This window comes from Xenopus laevis, chromosome 1L, assembly GCF_017654675.1.
Source record: "Xenopus laevis strain J_2021 chromosome 1L, Xenopus_laevis_v10.1, whole genome shotgun sequence".
Classification (NCBI taxonomy): Eukaryota; Metazoa; Chordata; class Amphibia; order Anura; family Pipidae; genus Xenopus; species Xenopus laevis.
The window spans coordinates 56,067,381-56,091,351 of record NC_054371.1 but is presented as its reverse complement, the minus strand read 5'-3'; the positions used below and the strand labels follow the sequence as shown (position 1 = coordinate 56,091,351).

At 37.6% G+C, this 23,971-nt stretch overlaps 1 protein-coding gene across 1 annotated transcript; it reads right to left on the bottom strand.

Moving 5' to 3' along the window:
• Positions 1-2,983: 2,983 nt before the first annotated feature.
• Positions 2,984-23,597, bottom strand: c4orf45.L (chromosome 4 open reading frame 45 L homeolog). Its single transcript, XM_018231035.2, has 5 exons — positions 23,365-23,597; positions 19,978-20,207; positions 11,771-11,829; positions 3,790-3,942; positions 2,984-3,104 (listed from the first exon to the last, which is right to left on the bottom strand). Exons 1-4 carry the CDS (start codon positions 23,447-23,449, stop codon positions 3,798-3,800), a joined length of 519 nt encoding a protein of 172 aa, XP_018086524.1. The 5' UTR covers positions 23,450-23,597; the 3' UTR covers positions 2,984-3,104; positions 3,790-3,797.
• Positions 23,598-23,971: the final 374 nt, after the last annotated feature.

Genomic DNA, 23,971 nt, shown 5'->3' with positions numbered 1-23,971 from the left:
GGCAGACAATGTGATAGAAGCCCTTATTCCAGGCACAGTAAATAGAGGAAAAGACTAGACCTAAACAGACCTTAATCACTGTCTTTTTCAGACTTCTACCTCACAGTTTATGGCTCTGCATGTACCTTGTTAAGTCTTAATTATTTTTTTATGAAATGATTGTAAGATAATGATATTATGATGGAAGCACAGAATGTATCGTAATGTCCTGCAATGGAATTGCTCTGCTTATCTTGCTGTTGTATTGCTTTATAAATGGCTACACTACTTTGCCAATGAAAGAGATTGGAGAATTTTGCGTGCGCTGGCGGTGAATGTTGTGAACTTCAGATGTGCTTGTGTCATTGGCTTAGATGTAAGTTTCCTTTTTATCAGTATTAGAGCAGGTTTCATTCTGGGCAAATATGTCACAATGCCTTAGGACTGTGATTATTCAAAAAAATATACAGAAACTAGTCCACATTTTTTTTATTTGCTGCTATTGATTTGCAGAATTTTTCATTCTGAAAAAAAAAAAATCCCATTAATTTAGCATTTCATTCTAATGACCTGATATAGTGTTTACCCTTAAGGAGAAAGTGCTTGCATACAGCTCGGAAAAAGTTTTTTTATTTTACAAACATTTTTTCCCATGTTTTGAATTTCATTGTTTGCTTTCCCCTTTTAAAGATTTAAATCTGTTATTCAAAAAAAAAAAAAAAAAAAGGGATCACTGCTGTAGCTGTGAGTAATAGCCAAACAGATTTACACCATGAAATCAGAATCAGCACCACAAAATCATTCATGTTTTGGATGTGTGCCTGTCTCTATTTTACCCAAATTTGGGGAATTTGTAGCTGTTGTATTATGTATACTTTTTGTGGAAATTGGTGCAATAAATATTTTTGAGTACAAAAGCATGCTGTTTGTCTTCTGTAATTTGTTCTCTGTAATCTACCTTTTCAGACCATTCCTGAAAAAAAATTTCATGAAAAAATTGTAAAAACCTCTAAAAGTCCGAATTGATTTAGAGGGGTTCAAAAAGATCAGCACAGCTCCCTTTGACTTATATAGGACCTCGAGAACTTTTATGTGGCGAAGTTATGTATTTGTGTTTTTTTTACACTTTATAAGTCTTGAATCTTTAGAGCTCTTTCAAAAAAATTAGAAAACCACACATTTTTAGATAATGGGCAGATTTATTAAGGATCGAGTTGTGTTTTCCATGAAAATTCATGTTTTCAAGGTTAAAAATCAAGTTTTTGGGTTAAAAAAGCCTAGAATTTGTTTTTTATTCATTATTTTATTATTACGGTATACCCAGACCCTGGAAATAGCTTAAATCCAGAAATACCTATATCTAAAACTTGTTGAGGTCATGTAGGAGTCAATAGCAAAGCTTCCTTGAACCATTTGAAGATGTTAATAGCCTTCATGATGTTTGAGTTTTTTCGGAGGGTTTTGCCTGAAAACTTTCACTTTGAGCGATTTGAGATTTTTCCCAACGAAACTCGATCAATTAGAGTTTTCACATTTGTTACCCCAAACTAGCTGATTCAAATGTTTTCTTAAATAAGGAACCATTAAATTGTGAGTTCTTTTTAGGTATAAAAAAACTATAAAATTCGACCTTTGATAAATAACCCCTTTAAAGTTTACGCTGGGAATCCTGTTGGTTATCTGCTGGATTCCAAACTATTACATCAATTTAGAAAATCAATCAAACTGTATTGAAATGATCCCTTTAATTTAGTTTCCATATCTGAACCAGCTCTCCCAGGTCATTCTTGTAGATTGGAACCAAAAATTCTCTCATTATTTCCCATGAAGGGACAAAGGACTTGCACCTTAGAATGCTGGTGGCCACCAGTTTTCCACTGATCCTCAAATTTAGTGCCAATGTCTGTTAAGAGAGAAGTTTGACCACACAGACCTTTGCTAGTGTAGTCATCTGCACTGAAGCAGGTAAAACCGGTTATTAGAATTTAGATGAATCCAGTACATTTCACATTTCTTTTTAATTCTAGAATGAACAAGTATCAAGTGCATGAGTTAGAAGTAAAGGTAACTAGGAACTGTAGGAGGAGGAGATTTAGTCACCTGCAAAAAATATTCGCTACTGTGGGCAACTAATCTTCCCGGAATGCCTTCCAACCGGCAAGAACGTGAATCGCCGGCAGGATGGCATAAGCATCGATTTGGTGTCTCACAAGGAAACTTTGGGTGACTTTGGAAAACCGAAGCGACTAGTATGCCATCCCGCTGGCGATTCACATTCTTGCCTTCTTGGGAAGGTATTTTGGGGAGATTTGTCGCCCACAGTTGTAAAGATTTATCACCACCCTAAGCCCAGTGCTCATTCTGTACGTGTATGAGATTGACTGAATCAAAGCAATTATCCCTGTACCAGGAGACACAAAGGACACAGATGCAATGTGAAAGCACATTGGGGTGTTAAGTAAAGCACGATCTTTACATACTATTGCACTATTCATCCAGACTCTTCCCATGCACAAGGGTGGGTGGTATGAGACACAATCAAGCTTCCCCCACCTCTCCAGCTTTGTGTTTTATGTGTTGCTGACAGTTTGATCTAGCGTGGCTATTGTGTTTGTTTACACTGCAAAAAGAAAAGAAACCTTAATGGCTGTGTGCTTGCAATTGTTCCTGATCAGAGGTTGCCCACCCAGATTTGCTTGCTAGATGGAACATTCTCTATATAAAACAAATCTTACAAATGCATAGGGATGGGCCTTTCTTAGACAGAACAAATGATATTGAGCAGGGAGGGAACGTGTGCTTTGTCCTGCATTGCCTGCAATAAATGTGAGTGGTTCATTAGGCACACATCTAATCTTAATATCCATTCACTAGAAACTCTATAACACACACCTACATATAAATAGCCAAACAGTATGTACTTTCCCTTAGTAAAAGACTACGAGCAGCTAGACCAGCCTTCACCCCCTCCCAAACAGATGTTAAAAACAAGATAAACATCGAGTTTGTTCCACCAGGATACACCTATTTATCATTGACAGTTCTCATCCATTGGTAAGATGGAAGTCATAGTTTACAGCACATCTTCTTCTTCCACACTCATTGCTCCATTTCTATTCACATTCCTAAAAGTGGACAAGAATAAAGATAATTGAGATCAATCTGTATGAATCACCCAACACAGGAATTATTATGCAGGTTACAAATTTTTAGATCTATCAAGTAAACTGATGTTAACGTTCATAAGATATAATAAGAATTTAACTGTAATAGCAGATGTGGCAGTGTTGAGAGGTCTATTTCCATCAGTGCAGATTAATACAATTTTATATTCAGAGTACCAAAAATTTGGCAAAGGGCGAAGTGACTAACGTTAGTGAAAATTCACCCGCCTGACATCATTTCGGTACTTCGACAATTTACTAACGGTCGCTGGCGTAACTTCGCTAGCGAAGGATATAGACTCTAGCGGGAACTTCGCTCCCTAACGTCTGGCGAATTTTTGCTCTGGCGAAGGGACGTAACTACGCAAATTCACTAAGATGTGGATTTTACTGAACGTTGCCTCTTGTGCCAGACTTGCCTTCGCCACCTTAGAGCAGGAGAAGTGCAATAGAGTAGATAGAACTTCCTCAAAAATACTTCTAAGTCCCAAAAAAACCCTGGCGACTTTTCATTTTTCAGGGTAATAGGCTACAAAAGATCTTACATTTTTTCTGGGATACCCACCTTCCCCCCTACATTTCCTAACATATGGCACATAAGCAAACCAACTTAACCCTGTCTTACAGACTGGCAACCCCTGCTTACCTGATAATTCAAACCTGTCCTGGAATTGAATGTTCTTGAAGTCTTGATGCTTCACCACCATGAATGTTGAAACTGTCATAATTGTCTTCAGTCCATGCCAGCCTAGCTCTGGCTCCATATTCCGATTTATCAAGAACTTGTGGAGGTGGAGTCCTTAAGAAATCAACATGCTGTTAACATGATAAAAGCACAAACACATTTCCCAAGAGTACAACCTATAATAACTACATTTTTGGCTACCTCCCTTCACTTAATAACCTATGAAGGATTGGTGTAAGCTAAGTTGGTTACTCCTAAGGAGCTCCAGTCATGTGTATCTCTAAGGGCCCCATGAATAAACATATATAGATTGTTTGCACTGAAAAGCACAAGCCCTATTAGATTCACTTATTATTTTGCCTTTATAGTAAAAAAGTGAAAACATTAAGAGATGTTGCATGTTTTGTCCTTAATTATTTGAATGGAGTCTATGGAAGACTCCCACCCCATCTGACTGGCTTTCTTGATTCAGATTGTCCTATGCCCTGGAATCTTATTTCAATTAGCACAATCTGTTTAGTAAAACCAGTATGGGGTCAGAGATCTCATGGAGGCAAGGTGTTGATGGTATTAGCATGATTGGAGTTATGAGATGTTATCAAACTGTCCAGGGAGAGGTGCTAAAACAGCATTGTATATGGCAGACAATAGGTGTCGCATACCCCCCCTCGCACCTCCATTTAAACTTGGACGTTCTGAATTGAGAAAGCCAATCGGATGACTAGCGAAACATCTTCAAGGAAAAAGAAAAATACAGCAAGTCCAGTTGATTTGACTTATTACTATAGATATTTTCTGCATAACCGGACAACAGATACCCCATACCTGTAGTAAGAATGAAGAATAGTAAGTACAGGTGTGGGACATACCTTTAGTCTACTAAAAAATCATATTAACATTAAATAAACCCAGTAGGCTGGTTTTACTTCCAATAAGGATGAATTATATCTTAGTTGGGATCAAGTACAAGCTACTGTTTTATTATTACAGAGAAAAAGGAAATCATTTTTAAACATTTGGATTATTTGGATAAAATGGACTATACCTATAGTAAGAATGAAGAATAGTAAGTAATAAGAATTAAAGTGAATACAGTACAGATGTAAAACAGAATACAAGTTCTGTATAGTAACAACAAACATTACAAACATAATCAGGAAATCCATCCTCCTCCTACATTGTATATAAATGAGTAAATATTCTCTGGAAGTCATGTGTCCTTTTCTCATCATTCCTCAAGGTGTCTCTCTTGTGCCGACAGCCAACAATAAACCCTTTTCTACCCTAGTGTAACAACAGCCCTGCACACACAGGTAGCAAACATGCTTCTTACCACTAAAACGTACATCATTTCATCATGTTCCACTTTTGTCCCTTAAACCTGCCATTATTAATATTCAGTATTTTTATCCTGCAGTAACAAACCTTTCATAGTTAAATTCACAGAAAAAAATGTCATTGCTGTTTGCTTTAGGGATTAAAGGAGAAGGAAAATCTTCTTGCACTTGGGGGTGCCAAATGTGAGGCACCCCCAACTGATTGTATTTCCTTACCTAAAACCCTGGGCCTGTGCTCCTATCAGCAAAAAACTGCACCGGCCCGAGTTTTTCCAGCGAGCACCATGGAGTGATCCTCTTCTGTCTTCCTCTTTCATCCCCGGGAAGAAGCCAGAAGAGGATCGCTCCGTGGGGCTCGCTGTAGGAACCCCGGGCAGGTGCAGTTTTCTGCTGATAGGAGCTCCAGCCTGGGGTTTTAGGTAAGTAAATACAATCACTTGGGGTGCTAAACATTTGGCACCCCCAACTGCAAGAAGCCTTTCTTTCTCCTTTAATGATTGTGAGAGGCATTAAGGCTCAAAGCTGCCCATGAATTGTAATTCGCTGGAATCTGACTGCTCAAAGCAAACTGACAGTTGCATCTGAATTCATAAATGTGCCAATTTACAATATGTTAACACTTTTCTGACCAGGCCCTGATTTGTGGCAAGGCCACAAAGGCCCGGGCCTGGGACAGCAAGATTTCAGGGGCGGCATGTTGCCACCGCAAAGGGATAACCAGGCCTGTTCCTGACATATGGGGGAATGTAATAAAAGTCGGTAACGGAAAAAATATTCGTAATGCGAAAAGTTATGCCTCTGTGCGAACAAATTTGCCTTTGTGTGAATTTAATATAGCTTTTGTGAACCCGGAAACCGTTTAGCGACCACTTCCTACAATGGAAGAAGGTTTGCGAATTTTATAGTTTGCGCCTGTGCGCAGTGAATGTAATAAAACTTCTTACTGAAAAAGTTATGTTTGCTCCATAAGATTACGACACCTTCAAGCTCTTCTTAAAAGTGGGCAATGTAATAACAGTTTAAGGAAGAGTAGTACATTGCAAAATGAGACATTTTATTCTAATTTGTGCTTATTGTTTTGCTCTTTGCAGCTTTTATTACATTCCCCCATAAGTGTGCTAACATTTATTAGCATTATCTAGTTCAATTCATATTCTAAAAATTTTCTTGTGTTTCTTCAAGTTTTTCTCGGCATTTTTTCTTAAATTGAGAAACAACGCAGTGTTGAATTTTGATAAATCTGCCTGGTTTTAAACAAGGATCCAGCACTAAAGAAATGTGCCATTTCTAAATCTTGTTTGGGCTAAAATAGTGACTATTTTTTTTTTCATTATTTGTGGTTTTTATTCAGCGGCACTCCAGTTTGCAATTACAGCAATCTGGTTGTTATGGCCCAAATTACATTAGCAACCTTGGACTGATTTGAATAAGAGACTGGAATATGAATAGGAGAGGCCTGAATAGAAAGATGAGTAATAAAAACTAGTCATAATAAATTTGTAGCTTCACAGAACATTTGTTTTTAGATCGGGTCAATGAAAGCTGGAAAGAGTCAGAAGAAAAAGGGAAACAAAATAATAAAGATCAATTGGAAAGTTGCTTAGAACTGGCCATTCTATAACATACTAAGGGGCAGATTTATCAAGGGTCGAAGTGAATTCTAGGGAATTTTCGAAGTAAAAAAAGTCGAAATTCAAAGTGATTTTTTGGTTTCTTCGACCATCGAATAGGATACTACGACTTCGAATTCGATTCGAAGTATAATCGTTCGAATATTCGACCATTCGATAATCGAATCTCTTTAAAAAAAACTGTGATTTCAATACTTCGCCAAATTAAACCTGCCGAAGTGCTATGTTAGCCTATGGGGACCTTCTAGAACATATTTCTACGTTTTTGGTAGTCGAAGTAAAATCATTCGATCGATCTCTGAAATCCTTTGAATTGTTCGATTCGAAGGATTTAATCGTTGATCGAATGATTTTACTTCGACCGCAGGATACCCAAATTCGATGGAAAAAACTTTGACTTCCATATTCAAAGTCGAAGTATTCCAATTCGATGGTCGAATTTCGAAGTATTTTTAACTTCTAAATTCGACCCTTGATAAATCTGCCGCCAAAAGTTAACTTTTGAATCACCCTTTTTAAATATCAGTATTTTTCTTAAAACACAGTCGCAAGTCATGTTCGCAGTCAAATAGAATGCCAGTCATTTTACCTTCTTAATTACTATGTAGTCATGCAAATTTATATAATTGTTCATCAGAATGACATCTAGTCCAGCAAATGTATCTTTTTTATACTAGTGCACAACATCTACATTTATTCCCTTAATAAAAACTCATATCTACATATCTTATATTTTATCTTTAAATCGGTTGATAAATCAGATTACAAAGGCTCCAGAGAAATCCCTAGGAACATCTGTGGCATTCTCCTGGGTGGCAGAAGGGAAGGAAGCCTGGTGGGCAAGATATGAGTGTGGCATAGATTTGAGCACTAAAGTTCTGTGCGGCGTGACTGTTCCTGGGGATTTTGCTGATGCTCCTAAATATCTGACATCTGTATCTGAAGCAGCTTTCAGCTTGGTGTCAAAACTGCCGTCATTTCTTTGTGAGCTGGGAATAATTATGTAAAGGCCTCTGTGGATCAGTCAAAGTGTGTGGGTTCTGAAAGGCAATATGAAAGTAGAGTAAATGGAGCCATTTATTAGGACAAATACTGATCCAGAAAGTCTCTGCCTGAATAGACAAGATTGTATTGATTGCTTAAGAAAGCAAGGTTTACATTGTGCATAACCTTCTATTGAATTCAATACCTATGGCGACTAATTATTTGGGGTTCTGAGATTCCTGAATGTTTGGACAATGAGATATAATGATTTTATGTGCGTCAATGGAATTGGCCTGTTGATTCAACTGATCTTTTAAACTTCCAGGTGGCAGGCTTCTCCTTTTAATTTTTCATACATCTGCCCCTTCACTATTTTCGTTTGCCCCCCTGTCCATTATAATATTTCTTTTTGCAAGAATTATAAACACAGGACAGGCCTCAGTGACCTCAGCACTATGATAATATAATTAGTACAGGCCATGGGATCTGTTAGCTGGAAACCCATTATCCAGAAAGCTCAGGATTACGGGAAGGCAATCTCCTATAGACTCCATTTTAATCAAATAATTCTAATCTTTAAAAATGATTTCCTTTTCACTGTTACAGGTATGTGGAAACCCATTATCCAGAAGGCTCCCGAATTACAGAAATGCCATCTCCCATATGCTCCATTTTATCCAAATTTTTAAAAATGATTTCCTTTTTTTCTGTAATAATAAAACAGTAGCTTGTACTTGATCCAAACTAAGATATAATTAATCCTTATTGGAGGCAAAACCAGCCTATTGGGTTTATTTAATGTTTACATGATTTTCTAGAAGACTTAAGGTATGAAGATCCAAATTACGGTAAGATCCATTATTTGGAAAGCCCCAGGTACAGAGCATTGTGTATAACAGGTCTCATAAAACAGGTCCCATACAATAAAAGAATAACTTGATTCCAGCTAAGATATAATGAATCCTTATTAGAGGCAAACAATCCTGTTGGGTTTAAATAATGTTTAGATTTTTAGTACACTAAAGTAGGGGATCCAGATTACAGAAAGAACCCTTATCTGGAAAACTCCAGGTCCCAAGCATTCTGGATAATAGGTCCCATACCTGTATATGTGATGTTGCTAGAGCATCAATGCCATCTTAAACCTGGGTGATTAATGAGCCTATAACCAGTACCAATTTGATATTAAAAATGGAAGTACATGCACATTTAGCTAAACCATTGGCGCCCAACTTCAGGCTCAAATTCTCATAAAGTCCAGAAGGCAGTGCTATTGGGGTAGCAGATGACTCCTGAACAAGCTGTTTATCTATATCTTATAATGGTGCAAGGGGAGATAAAGTCATGACCCTAAACAGGCTGTATACCACAGATCATTCCATTCCATTAAGTGAACTCAGAGATCATTATGCTTACTGTGCTCCTGTTTACTTTCAATGGCAGTTTCACTAAAACTATATCAATAAAATTAATGAAGCATCCATAATGGCCATATTCAGATGACTTCTAGTGAAAAGCCTGACATTAGTACAACAGCAGTCAAATCACTAGGGTTTCAACTATGCAGTTCATTGGTATTAAGTAACTGTTCAACCGTACAAAGTAATCCTCACTCAGTGATCACTGCACTGAAGATAATAAATAAAAACAGAAAGACTCATAAGCACTTTTGCTTTCCTTAGCCCCAAATCAACATGGCATGCATAACTGTATTTTCATGTAAATATAATACTAGGCTTAAAGGGGATCTGTCACCCCAAAAAAATATTCAGAATCCTATTTTATCACTTTAGTCAAGCAAAAGAAACTTTAATTACACTGTTTTGAATCTTCTTTCCTTCAGTCTGGGAATTTATAATTATAGCAAGCAGGCAGATGGACACTGTTATTAAGGAAAGCCTTCCATCATCTCAGAATCTTGTTTGTGCACCAGAATGGGGGACCTGATGTCCATCCCCATGCCCTGGCTACACAATTAAATGGTGAAGAGAACGGGGGAATGTGGGGAGAGCAGTGACATCTAGGAAGTGCTGAATGGAAAGTGAAAGTAATTGTCTGCCTAAGACATAGAGGAGGGGCAGACAATATTTGATTGACAGCTGAGATTTTTAAATGAGCTTACAACAGCTATGAATGCTTAAATAAAAAATAGAATTGGATTTCATGTTTAATTTGAGAAGGACTTTTATTATACAGATTTTTGTGTCTGGGTGACAGGTCTTCTTTAAAATCCTTGGGGACAAGCCAGGCTAAATGGATTATTAATCGATACAGTCGCAGTCAAAAGACTTTGTGAAAAATATGTTGTTTATAGTGAAGTGTCAACAGTCCTGCAGTGCAGAGGCATCTGTATTTTCCTTGTCTAGATAATGAAATACAAATCCCACATCAGTGTTATATATGTGTGATGTGATGTAAGTGATATTATGCATCCAGTTAATAGAATAGGAAGAGACCAAGTAATATAGATAAAAATGATATGAAGAGAACAAAAACCATGCCAAATAACAGATATTCAGGCCCAGTAGGCGAAGAATTTGTACTGGAAAAAAATGATTGTCAGTCTGAAAAGACTTGGATAAGTCCAGGATATTGTGAATAGTAAAGGTATCTTTCATAATTGAAATAGCAGATCATTTGCAGTTCATGGAAAGTGAACAAAAGAATCTAAAATATGTAGATTTTTTATGTGAATACATTTTAGAGATGTATCAACGTGTAGGAAGCAAGACTTCTTGGCTCATACTCATTCAAGTGAATTAGACATCTTGCTGACTTAGAAACCAAGAGCGGCACTGAAACTGGATTTGATTTCTTTTGCCTAGAACAGCCACATTTTTGTGGAAAATTAAATTCAAAAAGACATTTCTTGCAGATTCTTTGTTACCAAATATTTCTGGAGGCTCCAGGAGAAGCAATTTCAGCAAGTATATACGTATGATTGGATACTTTGGCCACACCTGTTATTGCCTCGTATCACATATCAGAGATAATACTTATCATATATAAGATCGTTGATGATTTTTGGTGTTAGTTTACTAAAGGGCCATCTTGGGGGGATTTGCAAAACACTTGTAAAAGCAATACTTGTATACAAAAGCTTCCATCAAAATCTCCCAACTCAGAGTCATTTTCCTATAGGTAGTTAAAGGAAAACTGTACCCCCAAAATAAATACTTAAGCAACAGCATATTAAAGAATGGGGGGTATAGTTTTCCTTTAAGAAAATAAATCATGGAACTTATTGCCCATGTAAACAGTTAATTCCTCCTGTTTCTGCTCCTGTGTGTGGTAGGAAAGATGAAACAAAAGCAGCATTTTAACTAAAAGTTAGGGATGGGGTAGGACTTTTATTCTGGCTCTTGTTCCCGGCCTCCCTGGTTGCTGCTGCCAATGTTACTGCAGGAGTCCCTAAGTACCCCAGTTTATATTCATTTTATATTCATTTTTATCCCCATCTCACAGGGAGAGTGGAAGGGTGATGAAGTGTATGATGTTTGGTTTGTCATTTTTACACTGGAGAATTAAAGGGGTTGTTCACCTTTAGATTAACTTTTAGTATGATATATAGAGTGATATTCTGGAACAATTTGCAATTGGTTTTCCTTTTTTATTTTTTGTGGTTTTTGAGTTATTTAGCTTTTTATTCAGCAGCTCTCCAGTTTGCAATTTCAGCAATCTGGTTGCTAGGGCCCAAATGACCCTAGCAACCATGCACTGATTTGAATAAGAGACTGGAATATGAATAGGAAAAGGCCTAAGTAATACAAAGTAGCCTTTCAGAGCATTTGTTTTTAAATGGGGTCAATGAAGTCAGAAGAAAAAGGCAAATAATTATAAAAAGGATAAAAATGAAGGCCGATTGAAAAGTTATGAGAATTAGCCATTCTATATCATACTAAAAGTTAAATTAAAGGTGAACCACCCCTTTAAAGATACTCCTTGATTGTACTTCAGCGACACATACAGTGAACATATTGTAGTACTCACCATGGATTCTGATACCTATGAGTTGTATTTTCTTCACAAGCTTTGCGGAACTGTCCATGCTGTGCAAGCATAAAAAAACAAAAATATAAATTTACATTTTAAGTACTTCAGCTATTCTAGCACAAATATATGCATGTAAATCATGCAATTCATTTATAAATAATATTAATACATTTATTATTTGATTTGATTATTTATTTTGTGTGAACATACCTTAGGTATGTTTATAATAGCTATAAATCATACAAGGAGATAGAGATAGATAGATAGATAGATAGATAGATAGATAGATAGATGATAGATAGATAGATGATAGATAGATAGATAGATAGATAGATTGATAGATAGATAGATAGATAGATAGATAGATAGATAGATAGATAGATAGATAGATAGATAGATAGATTGATGATAGATAGAAAGATAGATTGATTGATAGATAGATTGATTGAAAGATTGAAAGATAGATGATATATAGATAGATAGATGATAGATAGATAGATAGATAGATAGATAGATAGATAGATAGATAGATAGATACTTCTTTTAACTTGCTTTGGCATTAACAGTAAGGCAAATATAGTAAACATATTCTATAACTCTAGTTATTAGCATTTGCTTGAACTTCTACAAGCTTATAAGGTAGATCAGACATCTAATTTGTTGCCAAGGATTACTAAAGCAGCACCAGTTTCTATATTTCTCTGTCATAGTCAAGCCAGTCCTCAGCAGGAGTATTTGCTGCTGATACAGACCCCTGATAGATCTGGAATTTCCCTGCGATGCTGTGACGGACCCCAAAAGGATGCAAAACTACCCACATTACTGAGCAAATATATTGTCAATAGCATTATAACACAGAATTATAATATAGCTCATCACACAAACAAATGTAGTTTGGTTCTAGACAAGTAGACCTATCTTGTCAGTATACATGTAAGCTGGCCATAGATGTTGAGATTTTTAAAAGATCCGATCCTCATCACGAGACCACGATTTTCTCGGAACGATCATACGAAGTGACCAAACTAAAAAGACCAATTTGCAAGGAAAACAAAGGGGAGCTGCCTGCTTGCCTCTGCAAACATAGATAGATTGCACTGGGACCGACAAAGATTTTTTGACCTGGCCGATCAATTTCCTGACAGATGTCGGCTGCAAAAATCGTAAGATGTACGATCGTTCGAAACCCACTAACCGCACGATAATTTCGAAGGATTGGTCGGACTTCCCTAAAATCGGTCGTTCGGCAAGAAGAATCGTCGCGTCTATGGGGATCTTTAGTCAAGGTCACCAATATGTGTCCTTTTTAAATGCCATAAAAAAATAATGCTTACAGAGTACTAGTAATTCCTGCCCATGGCCTACTAAGGCTGTTTCCCTGGTTCTCTTATAAACATTTAGATAACAGAACATCCTGTAGGAGTTATTAAGCACCCTATATTCCAGAACACAGTACAACATTAGGAAGGACACGTTGAATAAAAGCCGATTGGAAGCACATGAAATCCATGCTGCATTATGCAAGACTGATGCCTTCTGCTCTGCTGGTGGGAGATTGCTCCATGGTGGGTAAAATAGAACTCGTCAGCCTGTAACAGTCAAGAGATTGATCCCTTCATGCCGTTTCTGCTGCCTCGGTAATCGACTGTGTTTCATTAGGTTCTACTCTTCCTCAAGTCTTTGGCAGGTCACTGACCCATCTGGGACAGGAGACCTGGTATCCCTTGAGGTGCAATTTTGTGCATGAAAGGCTCATTATTGTGGTGTGTGCACTGAAGGCAGTTATATGAGTCAGTCTTCCAGGAGACATCAGTGTGGTACTTATACCTACAGCTGCAGAACATTCACTTTCCATCTCATTAGGAATTTTCTTGCTGTTCATTGCCCCTCTTCAATTCCCATTAATCAGCACTATTAATGCAGTGATAACATTAACCCCTCCAGGGCACATTCTGTCTCTCTCCCCTTTTCAGTAGAGCATTATAGCATGCTGTTATAGCTCATCTTAAATTAGGTTTTGGGAATATTCCGCAATCACATTATTTTATGTACTAATTAGCAGTAAAATATTCTCATGTTACCCTAATAAAGGATATGCAGCTTCTTTCTATTCCACACCTATCTTTGTGTTGATTGGCTATGTTCCCTCTAAAGTTAGACACACAGCTTGCAATTTTCACACCAATGCACACAACAACTTGTGGAGCACAGATGGAAAATGATTGTGAACCCTGCACACCATAACAATATGAGATCATTACCAATGTTATGTGTTAATGACAAGGTATTGCACCCTAGACATTTACTGTAATGTCACTTCTTCCTTTACAATACGGTACAAATGATAAGAGGGCTCCAACTGAAGTGGGAATTATCTGAACAACATTTATGGTTTAGAACTGATTTATTTGCCTCTATTTTGCTAGATAGACTATTGTTTTTTGTTTTTGTTTTTTTAACGTAAAGGGGTTGTTCATCTTCCAACACCTTTTTTCAGTTCAGTTGGTTTCAGATAGTTCACCAGAAATAAAGTTATAATATAATAATAAAATAATATTGAAGTGTATAGTCTAATTTTTTACCGTATAAACAGCTCTAGGAAGGGGGTCATTGACCCTCTAAACTGCCGCCAGCGTTTTTTCATTTTAGCCGGCGCAGATTCAGGGAAGGCGTTTGGGAAGATTGGTCGCCGCAAAAACTAGGCCATTAGTCGCCAGGCAACCAAATCTCCCCAAAATACCCTGTGTGGACTAACCCTTAGTTGATACATCTCTTATCTTTGTCCCTGCTGAGCAGAATCCCTGAGTTTCATTAAAGGCAGCTGTTAGAATTGATACAATAGTTGCTAATACTCCAGAGATGCTGCTGAGAAATGTATCAACTGATTGTATCAATGAAATGTAGCAAATTGTGACAGTTTAGATGCTCCTGGATCACTGAGCTGCTAGACTCAAACTCAAACACCGGAAACAGGAATATTAAACTTTAAACGTAAAAAATAAAAGATGCAAAGTAATTGAAATAAGTCTTTATTTCTTGCAAACAATCTGAAAACAACTGAACTGAAAAAATTGTTTGGAAGGTGAACAACAAAATCTTAGCATTCAGCTAAGCCAATTTGTATACTAAACTTTATATTTGTAAACTCAGGCCTGGATTTGTGGAAAGATCACAATAGCCCAGGCCTAGGGACCAGTGCAGAACTGTAGGGCCCATGCCATATCTACTATTGCTAGCAGTGTGCTTCAGTTACTGGAGGTAGGGCAGGTGGGGAGGATTTTAAAGCTGTATACTGTAAAGTAAAGAGGAGAAAGAGGTGGCAGGGGATGATGAGGTGCCCTGGTCTAGGGGTGGCCATACTTCAAATACTGCCCTGTTTAAACTAAAGAAAACAGTTGCATTTAATTTAGTTGTTTATACAGGACCAAATTACTGCATAGGTAGGTGGATCATCATGGGGTCAGTATAAAAAATAAATAAATATGGATTTTTGAATAAACATAGAATTTTACGAATTTTGAACTACAGGAATTTATTTTGCTATGAGTAGTGATTTGTGCCCTGGGAACTGGGGTAATATCCCTTTAAATCTGGCTCATTTTTGATTGGCAGCTGGATTTCACAAAGAGATAATATTTGTTTCAAATTACTGCATAGCCTCATCAAAATCAGCAGTGAGGTCAAACAAAAACCTGCTCACAAAATGAAGAGAACCAGGCAGGTGACACTGTATCGCGTCACAAAATCTGCTTTGTTATAGCTCTTCCATTTCAAGGGGTTCATTACCTATTCAAGAGGCTTCTCTTCTCACAAACCTCCCTGCGTATGGTGCCCTCTATCCCCCTGCTGTTATGTCACTGTGCTGGACTATCAAGGGACAGAGTCCTCCTATTGGCAGTATATTTTTTGTATATGGAATCAGCCCCTTGGCTTCTGGCATGCAATGGTGCTTTTTCTCTTTAGAAGTGGTCATACATACAGAAGAAGCTTGTAAAATCTCTTTTTTTAATAGGAGAAGACAAAAATTAGAAGTCAGCAGTGTTCAGAAGAGCACGTTATACAAATTCACGTTCCTTATAGCAGCCTTTTATCCCCTTTGAATATTTAGTAGCAGTTCATTTTCCATACAAAAGAATATGCTTTCTATAAGCCAGGAAGCCAGTAAGCGGTTCTCTAGAAACACTAAAGGGCAGAGGACTTAATTCCCAGTTAAAACAAGCAAACCATGCAATGTCTATCTTTATCATCCTCTGTAGCCGAGGAGACAGTCTCCTTGAATGATTAATAAGCCATCTCATTTGTTTAGTGGCTCAAGGATAAAAATCCCTTGACAAGATTGTACTTGTTTAGTTAAACATTAAAAAAATAAGTGATCTCCTTCATTAGACAAGAAATTTATATCATGGATTTCATTTTAGCAGAACATAAATATGAGCATGTATGTAGTATTTAAACTGATTTAAAACAACGGGGTAGATTTATCAAAGAGTGAAGTTAGAGATCGCCACAGTCCTCTAGAGTGAAATTCCAATTAATTTAGTTCATGTTTGCTTCAAAAGTGGGAAACGGCTCTTTGTAGCCTCAGGTGCACGCTGTACCCAGGGCAAAATTAACCTAGATGAACAAAAACAGCAGCACTCCCGTATTATTTATAAAAGGTGAAGATCTTTCAGGCTACTATGGCCCTTTGTCAAGCCTTTAATTAACAATACCAACAAATGTTCAAATACCCACAGGAAGAGGAGGGGCCACAAATGGTCACCTCCATATTACCCATCATGCTCCGTGAAACATTTTAGTGTCTTGAATAATGCAGTGAAACATTTACCTTATACTTATACAATGGACCATAAAAGATACTGTGACATATTATATAAAATTGTGAAAAACATTGCAACAGTGTCATTTATTGCTGAATTCAGCATCGGAGCCTGAAAGAAATGTTCTCAAGATATTTAATATAAAGATACATTGAAGCAAGGTATTGAAGTACTGTCCAATATTTATTGTTAAAATGTTTCTTGTAACTTTTAAATTACACTGTTGCAATGTTTTTTTATATATAATATGTCACAGTATCTTTATGGTCCATTGTATAAGTAAAAGGTCAATTTTTACTGTGCATTATTCAAGACACTAAAATGTTTCACTGTGCATGATGGGTAATATGGAGATGACCATTTGTGGCCCCTCCTCTTCCTGTGGGTATTTAAACACTTGTTGGTATTGTTAATGAAAGGCTTGACAAAGGGCCATAGTAGCCTGAAACGTTGCCTGAAGGCACTTTAAGTAAATATCTTCACTTTTTACAAATAATACCGGTGTGCTGCTATTTTTTGTTGATCTAGAGTTAGATTCCGCCACTCTCCATTAATTTCTATGGGATTTCGATTGGCGTATTTATCAAAGGATGAACTTTCACTTTCACCCATTGATAAATACTCTTATAGAAATCCCATAGAAATGAATGGAGAGTGGTGACCTCTAACTTCACTCTTTGATAAATATGCCCTAATGTCTTTGATGCCTGATTAGTTGTCCATTGGCTCAGACACACTGGGACAGATTTAATTGTACAAGTAAAACTTATCACATGGTTTTTTACAATAAACTACCACCAATCCTCACGGGTTTTTTTTTTTTTTTTTTTTTTCTTTCTTCTATTTCCTTCTCTGTCTATTGTTGTTAAAACTGTTAAAAATAAAAACTTTAAAAAAAAAAAACTACCACCAATGTCGGACTGGCCTGCTGGGATACCAGGATAACTCCCGGTGGGCCCAGGTGTCAGTGGGCCTCTTGCTTCTAACCATTTGGCTTATTTCATGGTCATTCCCTATTTCTTTATGGTAAAAAAGAGGCTTAATAATGGAAGTATAGTATAGTAATAATAATAATAATAAAAAAGTATAGTAAGTAGATATAAAAGACTAGGAGAATAAAGAGGTTGACTTCAGAGAGGAGGAATAATAGTTTGGAAAGTGGGCCCATGGTCACGGTTTACCGGTGGGCCCACCATCTAAAGTTTTCTGGTGGGCCCCTGGCATTCCAGTCCGACACTGACTACCACTGAAGTCTAGGTGGAAATCTCCAGTTCTACCATTAGGGTTAGTTCACACGAGGAGATTCGGGGAGATTTTGTCGCCTGGCGACTAATCACCTCTTCTTCTGGGCGACAACCCCCCACGAACTGCCTCCGAATGTCTTCCCATCTGCTATAATGAAAATTTGCTTGCTCTAAAGCATGGCGCTTCATTTTCCGAAGTCGCACAATGTTTCCTCAACTTCGGACGACTTTGGAAAACGAAGCACAGCATTTGCTTTAGCGCAGGTGACTTTTCATTATAGCGGATGGGAAGACATGCTGAGGCAGTTCGGGGAGATTGTCGCCCAGAAGAAGAGGCGATTAGTCGCCAGGCGACTAAATCTCCCCGAATCTCCTCATGTAAACTAACCCTTAGAACTACTGAAACCCCCCTACCTAATCCCACTGTCCCACACAAGAGAAACTCTTCTGCCTGAGAATTTCTTGTCCAGTATTTAAATGCTAGAAGGAAAACATTTCCTCTGTACACAAATGCAAATCTCTTCTCACCAGAGAATTAGCGAAACCCTTTCGTACACTAATAGTATTTGCATAACACAGTTTCTGTCTGATACTAATCAGCCATCCTGAATTTGCTTGGAGAACATATGGGTCATAAAAGTGTCTGGTTTGGGGATTGGATTGTGGGTGTAGCTGGACATGATAGGGCATTGTCAGGGCTAATTGGGGGACATGGCCTGTATGGATTTGGATTTAAATCAACTTCAGTAATGTATAATCTGCTGCATGCAAATAGCATTTCATCATCTCTCCAGTCAATTCTTCTACTTTCTGTTCTGCCTGCTCAGTCTGCACTGGAGAACTGGAAGGCCTATCCTGACCAAGTTGTCAGCTTGTACAAGAAAAACTATCATCAGATCAGGAATCTAATGATAAATAATTCTGTTGGATATGTTAGATGTGAATATGCTCCTCACCTGATGGATTTGCTTATACCCCTAATGTTAACCAATTACTTGCCCCATGTGCCAAAGGATCTGATCAGCACAATTTTGTCCACCACTTGGATGATCATAGTGTGTATGAAGGAAATATGTTGCTGTGCAGGAGCAGCACTATTAACTGATGCGTTTTGAAAAAAAAAAAAAATCCTATGACAGTACTCATTTTCATGAATCTGAATTCACTCACTCATTTGATACACTCAAGAGGGAAACACTAAAGAGAGTCTATGCCATGCCACCTAAATGCATTTTTTTTATCACTGCCCAATAAACAAACACATATCAAATTTGATATATTTATTATTAGCTTTTACATTTTTGAACAGCAACATTATATGAAGCACATCAAAGCATAAAAATAGAAACATAAAAGCATGCATGCAACATTAAAGTCTCAATAAAAAATTTTTTTTCTGCTTTAGAGGTTGAGAGAAACCTAGGGGCAGATTCACTAAAGGGCAAAGTGACGGATACTAGCGAAAATTCACCAGAAATCCCATCCGCAGGGACATCACCAATATACTAATGGGCGTAGAGGACAATTCACTAGCGTTCATTCGCACCCTATCACCAGGCGAATTTTGCTCTGGTGAATGCCAGTTACTCTGCAAATTCACTAGAATGTGAATTTTCCAGAACGTTACAATAATAAGTGGCCACTTCAAGCATTTGCACCAACATTACTAATAAAGACGTCCATACGACTTTTATGTACCGCCCTATTTAAACTGACCTAAGTCAAGAGTGCTAGCGAAGTTTGGCTAGGCAGAAATTAACGTTAGTGAAAATTCGCTATGAAAAGCTTGCCCAGCCAAAGTAACGCTGGTGAAAATTCACCAGCGTTTGGCTGCTGAGCCGCAACTTTGCATATCAGTTAATTAGGGTAGTGGTAACGAATTTGCTCCTGGCAAAGTGGCGCAGAGTGTGTTGAATCAGTCGCTGGTGAAAATTCACCCTTTAGTGAATTTGCCCCCTAGAGAGGCAGCCGGGTGGCAGCAGTAAGGTCCCAATGGAATTCCTGCACTAGCACTTTGTCTGCTCTCTGTCAGTATGCAGTTCTGATTCATTCTGCACTACCAGTGAATGATTGCATGTTATTTACCATATGCCAATCACTGATATCAAATCTTAAGTTTGGGAAAAGCATTGGTAATTACCTTGATTTGATAGCTATTGAGAAGTTGCCTTCTATTGAGGTAGCTGAAATCAGACACTCCCCAGCCTATGCCTCCAACGTATGACTCCTTGGGTAGAGGTGAAGGGGTGCCGGGGGCAGCACGGCACAGGTAACTCACATCACCAGTACTCTCTCTAGGTGCCATCACTTCCCCAATGTAACTGGTAAAGTCAGGCAGTTTTGGTCTATAATCCCGAATGTAGTCTGGACCTTTGAAAAAAGTAAGTTGCCAATGAATGTCTGAATTTTACTGCACCTGAATATTACTGCACCTAAGCTACATCACATGAGAATATATCAGTTTACATGCTAGTTACAGTTACTTCCAGTGCTACTGACTTATGGGTTAAGTGCATCAACCAAGATATCAGCGTTTGTCTGGGAGCAACTTTTTCATTAATTGTGGTTGAAAGAAATATGTGCGGCCCTTTGTTGTTCCATTTGCTCAGACTTACAATAAATAATTACAGCAAACATTTCATTCATTCATAAAATTTGTTTTAGTCGTTGCTAGTTACTAATTGCTGTATAGAAACTTTTTTCTCAGTACCTTGTTTTGACTGCATTTATTCTTATTATGGCTGTTGCTTAGCTATTTGCCTTTTTACAAGGATGACGGCTAGTACTGATGACATGGCCTGAATAAATGTATCTGAGCACACACTAGTATAAGTATAGTAGGTGTGACTGCAAACTCAAACATATAGTCACTGGATCTGTATTGACTGTTTAGTATCTACACAGTATAAAAATGCTATTGATAACATTGGCTAATCATACCCTATAACATTCTCTGGGGAAACCCATGCAGGATATGTTCAGTGTTCTGCAATCACATATAAGGTTAAAGGGGCAGTTCACCTTTAGTATGTTATAGAATGGCATTGGCCAATTATAAGCAACTTTGCAATTGATCCATTATTTTTTTTTTTTATCATTTTTTAATTGCAAACTGGAGTGCCGCTGAATAAAAAAGTCAAATAACTTAAAAAACACAAATAATATAAAATGAAAACATATCGCAAATTGTCTCAGAATATCATTCTTTACATCATGCTAAAAGTTTATTTGAAGGCGAACAACCCCTTCAATGGAAAATCTCAAAACAAATTAAGGTAAAATTACCCGACTATACTTCTGAACAATATACATTTTATTTCTAGAGATATTCACCGTTTTTACACTGCTAATATGATGAATTTAAAACAACAGTACCGCCCACTGTTCTTAAAGGACCAGTAACATCAAAATAATTTTTTTAAAAATTCGTTAGTATATAACGAAAAAAGAAAACACCAAGACAAATGAAACTTTAAAATCGCACAGCCTTTACTAAGAAATAACTTACCGAAACTCCGCTTGCACTCCTCTTCAGAAAAAGGCGATCTGCAATTGATTTCTCCTCTCTGCCTTCCTTAAAAGGAGATAGCCAGGGAGGAGAAATCGAGCGCCGCACGACGGATTGTCGCCATGTCGCCTTTTCTGAAGAGGCGTGCAAGCAGAGTTTTGGTTATTTCTTAATAAAGGCTGTATCATTTTAAAGTTTAATTTGTCTTGGTGTTTTTTTTCGTGGTAAACGAATTTTTTTAAAAAAAATGTTTTGATATTACTGGTGAGTTGGTGAGATCAGGAAAGTCTTGTGATATTACTCTCCTTACAAAATTAATTTAATGAGAACAGAAGGGTCTTATGATGCTTCTCTGGTCAGTTCTAAATTTTCTGCCGACTGTAGCTGGTTGGTCAAAATGAACAATAGATGGTGCTGTTGTTTCAAATTTGTTAAATTAGCAGCAATAATAAGTTAATTTATTGAATTGCTCTGGAGAACAATTTTACATTATTTTGTTTTGAGGGTTTATATTTCCTTTACCTTTATCTGTATAAGTCTAACACCAACCCAACATTATTTTGCATATGAAAATGTAATGCCAATGAACTTTTTACAAGTTAACATGAATTAAACATTTTCTATGGTTTTAATGTTATTTGTGCACATAAAAGCTATTGAAAGCAGTACTTGTCCTGCTGTTTATATTCTGGGCACTTTGGACTCTTGAAACACAAATCTAGTAGTTCATTAAAAGACCTGAAGAAGGATTAACAAACTCTAAACTGTTTCAAGATTCGCACCATAGAACAAGAAAAAACTATTATCAGTAGCAATTACAACGAGTGTATTGAAAGTTGCTTAGAACTGCATTTTTCTCCATTATACAAAGCATTGTTTTTGGATGCCATTTCCAGCTGTATTTATTTTGGTTGTGAAGCACTGGACCGAAAAGCACACCCTTGTCAGGCGGCACATGCACAGAAGCGTTTCTGCACTACAAATGCACAGGGAATCTGTTTATCCTGCAACAAGATAAAGCAGTCTAAGATAAGGATTAATATTCTACCGACAATTCAGAAGGGAGTGGTGGTTCAGTTAGTGTATTATAGGTGCTATGTTGCTATACAAAAGGGCAGGTTATAAAAAGGGTTTTTGGCTTTACTGGGTCTAGAGCAGTGGAGTTGTGCCCCCTGGGGTGCTTGAAGCATGGGCTCAGCCTGACGACCAGTTAGGCCAAGGACAGACAGCAAGGTTTGGGACAGGTGATAGTGTTCCCCTCTGCTGCATGAACACCCCATAGAGCAAAATGCTGGAAGCAGTCGGAAGAATTAAAACTGGTATTAAGGTTGGAGCGAACATTCCTGACTCTTGAGAAAACAATTCAGGAACAATATTAATAAATGTGGGGGGGGGGAATTAACTTGCTTATTGGTCATGCTGGGATGTACTGTGCATTCTCCTTGTTAGCTTTAAGTTAACTTTAAGTATGTTATAAAATGGCCAATTCTAAGCCACGTTTCTTCATTATTTATTTTTTAAAGGTTTTTAATTAGTTGCCTTCTTCTTCTGACTCTTTCCAGCTTTCAAAAGGGGTCACCGACCCCATCTAAAAAAAAAAACAAATGCTCTGTAACGCTACAAATGTATTGTTGTTGCTACTTTTTATTACTCATCTTTCTATTCAGGCCTCTCCTATTCATATTCCTGTCTCCATTACAAACTGGAGAGCTGCTGAATAAAAAGCTAAATAACTCAAAAACCACAAATAATGAAAAATGAAAACCAATTGCAAATTGTCTCAGAATATCACTCTCTACATAAACATTAAATCAAAGGTGAACAACCCCTTCATGATAGGACAATACTGAGCAATTTACTTATTTATAGCCAGCAGATGTCCTTCTTGTATAATTCTTGTTAGTGGTGATGGCACAAGAATTATTTGATGAAAAACAAATTTTTAGAGAAGCCAATGCCTCATATTGGCATGCATCAGTTTTTATCAGTTTGTTCTAATGCCCTGCCCCCATTCATTACCTGTGTATAGCATCCTCTGGCCTGAACCATCCTGCTGGCTGGAGGAGGAACAGGCATACAGCCTCCTGTGCTGAGTTTGAGCCATGCTGTGGCACGGGGCAACCAGATGCTATGGAAAGCTGAGCAATTGTGTATGAATGAATGAGTCTGGATCCTACTGTCAGATCAGCAGGTGAGCCCAGTGCTCTGTAACATGAACCTTCCCTCCCTGTAACCTGACCAAACAATGTTTCCTTAGCAACTGTATTATCCTAGCAACCAGGCGGCTCACTTACTGTAGGTAGATATTGTAACTTTGAAATAAAAACTAGGGTAACCCACTATTTACTGGAAAACTTTTTTTAATATTGTTTTTTCACTGACTAAATTTTTAAATTTAGAGGGATGAGTGCCGATATCCCTAAATAGATGGAAATTGGGTGTTTCTATATTTCTGGCAATTTCAGGCACAAGCTGCCATTTTTTTTTTACCCACAAGTCACACTCTGTGCGTTTCATCTAAACAGACTGTAAGGGCTCTTACTGATGAGCGGTTGAAGCTGCGCTCCCCTGCGTTCCGTTTTTCTGCGTTCAGCTGCAGGGGAGCGCAGGAATAGACACATTTAGC